The sequence below is a fragment of the Ceratosolen solmsi genome, unplaced genomic scaffold, assembly GCF_000503995.2.
Source record: "Ceratosolen solmsi marchali unplaced genomic scaffold, CerSol_1.0 scaffold13, whole genome shotgun sequence".
In the NCBI taxonomy this organism is placed as follows: Eukaryota; Metazoa; Arthropoda; class Insecta; order Hymenoptera; family Agaonidae; genus Ceratosolen; species Ceratosolen solmsi.
This window is the reverse complement of record NW_011948418.1, coordinates 10,625,255-10,637,242: the sequence shown is the minus strand read 5'-3', so window position 1 is coordinate 10,637,242 and position 11,988 is coordinate 10,625,255. Positions and strand designations below refer to the sequence as shown.

The window sequence follows — 11,988 nt, the reverse complement described above, 5'->3', positions numbered from 1 at the left end:
CGTCTGAATATCCCAATAGCCTTACAAGTGCTACGCCCATACATTTGAGGGTCAGCCATTGTTTCTTTTAGGAATTGATGAATCGAGTGTGCGTTTTTGATGCCTCGCAAGCGGGCTTTTGCATAGAAAATAACGTCAGTCGACTTTATTTATTTATTCGTATAAACAAAAAGCGCGATTCAATTGGGTTTTTTTCTTTTTATTTTTTCCAAAATCAAAAGACAAATTAATGTTTTCGATATTCTCATTCACTTTACTACGCGATGAGCGACAAATTCGTTAAAGTATTTGAAAATTGGATCGACGGATAAGGCTTAATTGAATCGATGTAAAGATAAATCAGCCTCTTAGTTGTTTGTTATCGGATAAGAATCGCTCTCACGGCAAAAAGAGAAAAAAGATTATCGATATTTGTTATACTTTTATCGATATTTGTTACCGTTCTTTTAATTAATATTTGATTCAAATAAACTAAGTATTAATTATGGTTTTTAATTAGAATGTTACATAAAGTGTACAAAGATCTACGAATAAAAACAATTAATAAGCAATAAACTAGCTCGAAGTATTAATTGTCTACCATCTTTTCTTTTCCCGTTGTGAAATAAAATCTAGTAAAATTGAAATTACTTAAATTAAAATAATGAAAAATAGCATCGTTAAAAATTCTTGATGATTACAAAAAATTCTAATTATTAGATGAAGAGTATGAGCTTTTAACTGTAGTTTTTTTTCGTTATTAAAACGCAGACAAAGAGAAATAGAACAAAAGTATGGAATAAATGAGCGAAAGAGAGAGAGAGAGAGAGAGAAAGTGAATAAGTGATAAATCTTAGTTTGAAAACTTAAAACATAATAAACTGTTCTAAATTATTTAACACCCGTATTTAACGCGCAGTTAAGTCATAAAATGCATCGAGTCTATTAAAATCCTATAATATTTCAACTCTGGTGCAATATTATCTTATTAAGTTAGCAAAAGATATATTTAGTTGTCTAATTTATACTATCAAAATTTTTATATTATCGTGTTTATCAACAGCTTTGGAAATTCAAAATGACTTCGATTTTATGTATATCTTGTATTAAGAGAATATACGTATACAAATAGATATTGGCATATTTATTATAAATTTATTGTATTAATGTATTTATTATCAAACCTTGTCACACAAACACACACACACACACACAGCGCGCGCGCGTGCTCCAAAAATAATGTTTTTAAATTTTTAATAACATTATTCATATACGTAAAATTGAAGCAACTTTGTAATGCATAAGACTTGGATACTACTTTAAGTATGATAAAATATTTTTATTACTTTCAATTGCATTATATGCTTTGGAAACTGTTTATTAAAATAATAATAAAAAAAATGTTTATAATAGCCTAATATTTACACTGGGGATAATCGAAAGAATAACTCTAATTTAAAGTAATTAATAATTTCTATCTTAAGATTTAACGATTATTGCGCAGAATTTACGTGCATTGCCCAACGTAATGCTCTTTTCGTATCCAAGAAAATGTGATTTAAAAGAGGATTTTTATTTTATGCATAATGTAGTCGCATTGCAGAGCAGTCAAAAATTATTCCAAGTTATTTATGCTGGTTACGTGAATCGCATCGTTGAGCTAAGGGATCATAAGATTGTCCATTTGCAGAATTGAAGGGACATACACATTATTACAATGCAATTTTAAATTGAAAAGATTCGGAAAATTACAGTAAATTCTACTTCATTACTGAGAATTTCAAAAGCGAGGAAGTAGTAGTAGAAAGGGCAATTACGGCTTCACAACTGACACTGTCGACAGCCTGTAATAGATTTTGAATACTTGGTTAATTTCCATGGTAAATACTTTGAAAATTCGTACCTCCAAGACCGTCACTCTATCGAATTTCTTTTGAATTTTCTTTAGACTAAAATAATAAGAATCTCAAGTTAAATAATTTTTTTGTTTTTTCCGAACGACTTTTCAATTCGAAAAACGGAAAGATGAACGATAATTGCCTCTTCGTGTTCCCTAAAAATTCATTTAAGCAGAGAAAACATTTATTTTATATTTTCATACAAAATACGGCAAAACGATATTAAGGAACTTCAAGTTGTAAGTAAACACTCCTTACGTACATGAAAGCAAGCGGAAGTTGCCATCGTAGATAAATTCCCAGTACGAAAAATGTTGACCTCGTATACCTATCTCACATTCAGAACTCGTTTACTGCCTAATTATAGGATCATCGGGTAATCCCTCTTGCCCTCCGCATCGCACTCAACGACTCAGGGACCCTCCCGCCCCGCTCGACCCTTAACGCCGTCCAACGCAACCGTCGTCGCCGCTGCCACACGCTTCCGACTCGATAGTCCCGGCAGCATCGCGCAACCCTCTCGAGTCGGGGATAAATTTTACCGAGACTTCGCGCTCATGAGCGACGGCTCTGAGCTGGGAAAATCGAGCTCGGCCAAGTTTCCGCGTGACGGGACTGCCAAGTGCGCAGAGAGCATTGCTGCGTCAGCATATAATGCGTATGTGATGTGATGCGACCCGGCCGACCCTGGCCCTCGTCTAAAATGGTCGCGCCTTACAATGTCTCCCGACGTAATGACGATGCTCGTCGCTAGAGATGGACGCCAACCTCCTACCAAGCCACCCTGCACCGCCCCGCCCCTCTTCCATCAAACGTGACCTAAGCGGAATGAGAGACAATGATGAGCGTTTAGCTGGTCAGCGTGGGCCAGTGACCGTAAGAAGGATCGGATTTACCGGGTCCCGCCCTTATTGCGTCAAGTATCGGCTTGTCGAGTTTCCTTGGATAACGACTTCCTTTTCATTTTCGGAACACTTGTTTGATCATGTCTTAATGTCATTATCCTTATATTATTACCTCTTTTATTGGCAATTCCTGATTTTGAGGTGGCTCGTAGTTTACAAGCAGACCATTATATACGTATATCAACAGAGTCTGGGCCTTCTCGTTAAATGAAACTAATGAGAATAAAATTTATGAGCAATGCACTCAAGTATGTAATAGTTATTTAGTTTAATCCCACATTTCTTCTCATAAATTGAAATGAAAATACCTGCACTGTGTATAAGGATTACTAATTTCACGTGCCGATCGTTTGTGTTAAATTTAAAGTTAATTCATATTTTGTGTTTTAATATAAAATAATTAATTATTGTACTTCGGAAATGTTCAAGAATTTTGTATGCACAGTTAATATACCAAAGCAAATTCTTATTTCAAAATTTTTTTTTTGTTTGGCATTGGATTTATTTATACGGAAAACAAAACATTCCATTCTTATGTTATGAAAACAATAAAACCGGTAAATTTCTGAATTCATTAAATGCCTATAATTTATTTATTTATTTATTTTTTTTTTTTTAATGAAATTAATCGATAATGAAATGTGAAATTAATTAATTTTAATGTACGTGAATACGTGATATCATAGTACTTTATGTTTACAAAGTCCGCATAAATACAAATTCACTATATAAACTTTTATCATCTAATATTTATAATCTATTTTATTTTCTTTCGCTTGACATAATGTTGTTAAAGAAATTATATATAATTATGAAAATGTAATGAAGGTCTTTCGTTCGACTTTTCAATCGTCCTGTGTTGTTTTATAACATTTCCCATTTGTAAGACTTACAATGAAATCATTATTGGTATCTCAATTTAAATCTTATAAATTCAACGGTAATGAGGTAAGATAACAATTTTTATTCACCTTATTATTTTTTCTGTATAAAAATAAATAACTTGTAATGATTTTTAAATCATATAAAATTATATGTAAAGAATGAGGAATCATATTTTGAAAATTTTGTGTTACAACTCATAATTAGATTTTGAAAACATGAAAATGCCAATTGTAAACATGTTTAATAATCTACCGTTTCTTTATCAAAACGAATTTAAATATATGTAGATATATATATATATATATATATATATATATATATATATATATATATATATATATATATATATATATATATATATATAAATATATATATACACATATATACACACAGATTTTTTGTATATATTAGTCCATAATTTAGTTAAATTTATTTTACTTAAAAATCTATTTTAAGCTTTAATCAAATGTAATTCAAACTTGGGCATTTTAATTTTCCAATCTTTGTAAAATATTTTAGCATACTAAATAAAAAACTTAAGTACAACTTTATAATTTGCTTACATTTTCTTCATTTTCATATTGCAACGAACTTACAAAAATTATCTTTTAGTCAGAGCAGCTATTTCATATTTATGTACGTTTTTCTGCTTTTATCGCTTTAAACATTATTTTAGATTACGCGCTTCAAAGAAGTTGTTTTACAAATTATTAAATAGGAATATTTAATCATTCTTTTTTTTTTATATATAAGTATATGAAGAGCAAGCAGAACAAAAAGTAGAAGGGAAGGAAAATCAAAGTATATAAAAAATTTATTGCTATCTAATATTAAAATTATTACATGAATTTTGCATCGTTATAGATGTTTTATAATTGATTCGAATAATTAAAAAATTATATTTTTATATATAAGAAAAATATAAATAAGAATGTCTAATATTTCGTTTGGATTATCTTTGAATGATGTATACAACTACAAATTAAAAAATTGAGTAATTGTGTGTTGATTGCGATAATTCCAAAGATATAACAAAATATATAATTTTAATAAAAACTTTAAGATGGAGGAGGTTAAATTTACTTATCTACTGCAGCACTAATTAAAATACTCCTTAACTGCTTACTTTTTTACGGCGTTAACTACTCACAATAATTAACATAAATAGGAACATAAAAGCCAAGTTTTTAAATATATTCGAGTAAATATAAACCTAAAAAAATGTGTGAAAAAGTCAAAGATTACACTGGACTAAAGCTTACACTTTCTAAATAAGAAAAGACCAATTTAAAAGTTTTTTTCTTCCATTCTTTCCCTTTCATTTTCAGCGAAAATTCAATAACAATTTTGTTAAAAATAGCTTGCAGACTTGCTACTACAGTATGAAAAGCCAATATCACTTACCCACTGAAGCCGCGTCTCTTGTTGCCTGGTGAGCTTGTATTGGCGGATCCACATCCGTCACCTCCAATGATTTCTGAAATAGACAAAAATAAGAGACGGTGAACTCGTGTGGTAAATAAGTATCGTATAAACGACAAGGAAAAAGGGAACAATGATGAAAATACATCGCTTGGAAAATTTGTTGAAGAAGAGATAAATGGAAATGCAAGGAGAGGAAGGGAGATAGAGGGACGAATGAGAGGGACAAATGCAAAGCTATCTTATTTATTATTGTGGATGAATACCTTATTGACCTACAAATTTATTACATAATTAGAGTAGTGATGCATATTGCGATGGTGCACGCATAGTAAAATTGAAAATGTTAAAGAGTTTTAACGTTAGGCTCTTTGAATATAATGGTTAATTCAAATTAAGCCTAAATAACGTTATCTGATCATTTTATTTGACTCATTGATTACAAATAGGATTAATATGTGTATTATAGTTTAAAACTTAACCTACATTGCATTGATTTTCATATAGATGCAGAGAAATGGGCATTCATATAATGGAATGTGGAGGAATGTAGTAGTAAGATGTTAAACAATTTTTTCTAATGGTATTTAAGAATTAAAAATTAAAAATAAAATTAATATTGATTATGAATGAAAATATTCTAATGTAAAAGTAACGTTAATTCGTAAGTCGATAAACACACCCACAGTTTTCTATATTGACTCAGCAAAATAAAATCATAATTTGTTTGATATTATATGAACAAAGAAAAATATTCCAAGAAAATTTTCAAGAATAATTTTTTAATTTGTAGGGCATTTTTATCTCAATGTATTTGAAATATAAATTTTTACTTAATTTAAACATTTCAAATTATATTATTTAAAAGCATAACTCAATTTGTCATACACGTGATTAATCTCACGTTCAAGAATTTTTTAAAAAATAATGTATTTTTTAACGAAAACTTTTGTAAACATAAAAAATAAATACTCCAAGTATAAGGATCAATAATTCTAACTTTCACTAACTCCTTTTTTTAATTAAAATTTAGTTTAACTTAAATTTTTTAATTATATTTATCTTAAACATTAAAGAAAACAATTTTAAATGAAAAATGAAACAACTAATTCAGAGTAAATATTTTTAAAATATTAAAATTTACATGGGGGTGAATATTCATCAACTTTTGTTCGTACACGATTTCATTATATTAAAAATATCAATAATAAATGTTACCAATTTTTATTATAATAAATTAAAGTATTTTACTAATTGTAAGTACATGTTTATTTCAGTTTAAAAAAAAAGATTTTTAGTTTGTTATAATAATTGAAACAATATGTACTAAAGCGAATTGATTATTCTACAAAATACTTTTTTAATTAAAAAAAATATTATAATAAATGAATTCGTATAATTTCAGATAAACATTATAATTTCTAAAGTGATTTATTACTAAAAAATTTTTTTATGTTTTTTAATATTCATTAAGAGTAAAATGTATTATTATATTTTCCTGTTTACAAACTACATTTCAATGAATAATAAAAACAGGAAGCAAAAAGTATGTTTACATCAATGTTTACCTATAATAAAAATTAATTAATTTTTTTAATAATTGAAAAGAAGTATGAAATAAAAAATTAAACAAAATTGTATAAAAGGTTAGCTTAATTTAAAAATGGGATTGTTATAGAATTTATTTTTATTTAACATTTAAAATTTATTTTACTTTATATAAATAAGCTGTAAATAAAAAGTAAATAGTCATATACTTGTAGATATACATTCATAATTAGAGAAATAATGATTATATTCATACAGTCATACTTTTTTTTATAAAAAAACAAAATGCTTATCAAATAAACTATAATTTCTCATTATAAACATTAAAAATAAGGTATTTCAAGTACTGGTTGTGTAATTTATAAATTTTATAGATGTTAAATTAATTTTCATAATATAACTAATAACTACTTTAGAATGCTATTAAATCAATAAAAATCATTTGCAATAGAATTGCCAACTAACTTTAAAAAGAAATATTATCAATCGTTTAGTATGACATGAGTATAAAATAATAACGTTATAAGACGAAAAACATTACATTGAAAAACTGTGCAAAAGAAATAAAATGATAACTAATCATAATGCCATATATTTTTTCATGATCAATAACAATTTGAAGGGTTAAAAAGAAAATGGATGTTCTAATTATATAACTGATGAATAATCAATACAATTGTATACGAATAAATATAAAAAGACTATCATTCAGTCTTTGTAATTTCTATGAATGGAATATTTTTTTTTTTTTTGTGAAATTTATTATTGATCATTCAACTACTTTCTTCATTATTCTAGGTTTTCGGAATTTCATGGTGATAAATTATTACTATTGTTAATTGAAAATTATAATTAAAATATTTATTATATTTTAACAAAATCATAAAAATTAATTCTGAAAGTTGTGTAGAATTATATATGAACATTTAATTCAGATTATAATAGATTTTATCAAATTTACGTTTATGTCATGTAATAATATTTTAAAGTAAAAACACAAATAATTAATATAATACAGTTGCGTAGCATTTTATACGCTAAAATGACTTTAATAATTTCTTGCTTTATATTTATTTTCATTTATAATTAAATTGTAACAATATGAATATAAATGAATTATTCTTTAAAGTAAGCAAATAGAGTGAATGAAGAAAAAATCTAATCATTAAAATGAAAAAGACTTTGATTGTGAAAGAGCTCTCTGCTTCCTCCAAAAAATAATTTTAAAGGAATTGTCGAAATTATGTTCGAGTGTGTTAATACATAAACAGAATTTATTACGAATTTGTAAAATAATAAAAAAAAAGCATTTTTTTCATTCTTAATGTAATACACGATAATGTATAAATGATATGTAAATAAATGATAATGTATGAAAGATATTTTCTTTCTACATAGCAGTTATAACAATGATTACATTGTATTCATAACAAGAAATTTCTAAGTTTATTACACCAACAGATGAATTGAATAATTGAAGAATATATTGAGGATTGAAGTAATAAGACAATTAAATGTATATGCATAGAAAGAATAAAAAAGAAATTCTCGCATGTTCCTTATGAGACTGTGAATAATAAGGAACGTAAAAGTAATTGTATATATAAAGTTCGAGAAAAAGATTTTTCTAAATGAAAATAAAAGAACCATCTTTCTCATTTAAATCCCTGCCATGTCCATACAAAACACTAGAAAAAAAGAAAAAGGAAGGAATGTAAAGAATATAAAAGAAGAAAGAGTCAAGGACCCACCAGTCGCATCGATTTCTTTGTGACAATATAAATTGATCGTCCAACACATACATGTGCAATACGATTATCGTTGTCCATGATAAGCCTCACCGCTTTATAATCGCATTGGATTATAATTATACATAGCTAAAATATAGACAAAGTAAAGGATATGCAGTGACATTAAGGGCTTTTCTATTTGAAAATTATTGTAGGGTAATATATTTTGTTTGCTTGATATTTTGAAATGTGTTGTTCAAACGAAATTTAATAATTCACATTCATTTGAAATGTAATATTGGAACGAGTCCTCTTCAAATCACTAACAATTACGAATTGTCACGAACAAGTTATGAATAAATGTTATAACATTGCAAATCAATGAGAGAAATATTGAAATAATGAAGTTATGTTAATAGCTTTTACTTAAAACACTAACAAAATTGCAACTATTTGTACCAATACTGAAATAAGTAAAAATATTATAATAATAATAAAAAAAAAAAAAGAACAGTTATTTAAAATTAATTCTTTTTAATATTATAAATGAAAAAGTTATTTCAAATATTTCTAATATCCTTAGATCGTAATAAAATAAAATAGAAAATAATATATTTGTAGCATTACTGTATTCGACAATAAATTATAAAAGATTCAGTTTATACGTCAAGTTACTTATACTTTTAAGAAAATGTTTTATAATAAACAAAATATGCATACAAATATGTATTAATACAAAACGGATTAAAAATAGCAATAAAAAAAAAAAAAAAAAACATTATTGACTATTGAATTTGACCACAATCTTACGATGTTTTTAATTGCATGACGTCACCGAGCTATAATTATAAACACAGCATTAATATTCTTCAATATTCAAGGTTATAAAAAGCTTACTAATAAAAATAAGCTTTTTATAATACAATGTTTAGATAAAACTTATTGTGCATCATTTACGGTAAAGGTAAAAAATAGAGATGCATAAATGAACTTGAATATCTTAAAATTAAAAAAAATTAATCACAGTATTGATTACATTATCTGAAATATATTACTGTTCTGTATAAATATGATTTATTTAATCTTTAAGTCAATACATTTAAATCAATTTGAAATCTGATTGATTTAATGTATGAGGTTGGACCTAAACAATAAAAGTAACAGCTTATTGCGATAGAAAATTTTGATCTATACTTTATAAATTACATAATTTCAAATATATATATATATATATATATATATATATGCATATGTTTTATAAATTATACAATGAAATAATAGAACAAAAGAAACACAATGCCGATCAATATTAACATTATACAATTTTCAGTACATACCTTCGATAAATTTTTCTTATACTTTTATAAATAATGTAATTTTTACGGTAATAATTATTAACTTTTTTTTATATTACGAATGCTATTGCATATATACTTACGAAAAATTAATTGTTTTTATAGTAAAAGAGAATGTTAAATATGCTTTTTAAAGTTGGTCGCGTAAATATATATATATATATATATATATATATATATGCATTATATTAGTAATCAATTCATCTGAGAAGTCTTAAATAGTAATGCGTCTGTGTTTGAAAATATTACTAATCAACGAAAATTATTATTTATTAGATGTGTAAAATTTTTTTCTTTTTTTGAAAAATAAAATTTATAAGCGTATTAGGTTTTTGATTCAAAGAACTTTATAAATTATTCATAAAATTTGTATGTCATTATCAATTTATACAAAAATGCCTTCTTTTAATACAAAAAATTAATTGATCTAATATTAATTATTTTTATAATTAATTAAATTTTTATATAAGTCTTCGATGTTTTGAGAAGATAACTTTATTCTTTAATAACTAATTCATAGGGTACAATTAGTCGTTTATTAAAAGGTTATAGTTCTATTCTTGAAAATTTAATATATTTTTTCTTTCAATAAAAACTTATAAAACTCATATAAAAAGTTCCTTCGATTAAGGACAAAATTTAATCTTTTTATTCAAGGTTTAACGAAAGAGAAGACCAATAAAGCTGTTCGTTAATATAAATGTAATTGGGTAGCAGATGTAGAAAATGTCTATATGACACTTGCCATTAACAAAGTTTTAGCCTATTTAAAATTTCAAGACTATAATAATTATAAAACATTTATTTTAAACATATTGTCTAACACATTATAATACATTTAATAAAAATTGTATTATATTATTCTTTCCAATGATATTAATGTATCATTATGAATCTGAAAATTATCTTTTCTTTCAACTTTCACTAATTCACTTTCATTAATAATTTGAGATTTTAAAGTTTTGCAATACACATAATAAATGACCTATAATTTAAAGTTATATTATATACTGCATTTAATATTAGATAACAGTATCGGACTAATTACATATCCATAAATTATTATCCAAAACTCTACCATGTCACAGAAAAATGAAACAATAAACAATGAAGAATAGCGGATCGATTATGTTTATATGGTGATATAAAAGTTATTTGTGTAAATAGATTCAATTTGTTCCAATTTTATAATTTTTATGCTGATTTTAAGTAAGATGTCGATTAAGCAGCATAACAATATAAGAAATATCTAAAATAAAATCAATATGTAAAGATTTTTAAATATCGTAGAATCATGTATAAGGACCCGTAAGTATACGTAAAGCATTGTGGTCTTAAAATTGCACTTTCCGTCAGAATTGAACTGTTGGCTTGAGTCATGCGAATTTCTGTGCTGGCATGCATGAATAGATGTGTATGGGAGGGGATGAAAAGAATGAAGAAAGTGTCTGGCGGCATTGAAGAAAGGTTCGGGGGAATTTGAGAGTGAGAGTAAGAGCGAGTGATTGGCTGGGAGAGGGCGACCTCACCCTAGTTCATGTCTCAGGTATGCATCTGTAGTTCAGTCACAAGTCCGTCATGAATTTATCCGCTTAATTGTCTGCCGTGTAAAAGTAGTTACAATAGCTGTAATAGTAATTGCAGTGGCTGTAAGTATAGTAGTTACAAAATAGTGAAGGAGTCGCGAGAGTCTTTTCCCAATCGACGTGAGTGAAAATAAGTCTTATACTCGTACATCGTCTACCCTCCTCAAGTTCATACCCAAGATTTTCCTCTCAGCGTTCTTCCAACTAACTTTTTTTTTGCAATTGTAAATCTCTGCCTCTTTCACTTTATTATACATTAAATGCTCCACTCAGACTTTCTATTATTATGTTTTCATTAGGGAGAGAAAACTACCCTGAATTATAGAAGTATTCGGGTTTTCAGGGCACATTTGCATGGAATTTTGCCTTTTGTCTTTTATGTCGATCTCGCTCAGCACTCTGCGCATTATTTACATATATATTTTACTTTTTATTGAGAAAATATGTTCTACTATGATTTTCTATTGTGCTTGTATTTCGTGCTTAAATAGTTTAATTCATACGAATTTCAAATTTGATTTCAATGTAGAGTATCGGAACATTTTCGGAAATATTTCATCTTCTGTTAAATAAAACTGTACGAAATAGCTGCTGTAAATAAGGAAATAATTAACGTATACACGATGTGTATAAGGTAATTATCGAATAAAAGTTATTTTAAATTTTATCATTGTATATAA

At 26.4% G+C, this 11,988-nt stretch overlaps 1 protein-coding gene across 7 annotated transcripts in view; it reads right to left on the bottom strand.

Annotated features, from left to right (window-relative positions):
• trio (trio Rho guanine nucleotide exchange factor) overlaps positions 1-11,988 on the bottom strand; it is a 110,930-nt gene that overhangs the window by 21,300 nt on the left and 77,642 nt on the right. For all 7 annotated transcript variants that reach the window (XM_011497205.1, XM_011497199.1, XM_011497201.1 and 4 more), the window contains one exon: positions 5,072-5,144. In XM_011497205.1, the coding sequence (XP_011495507.1) occupies positions 5,072-5,144 (73 nt within the window). The remainder of the gene's footprint in view (positions 1-5,071; positions 5,145-11,988) is intronic.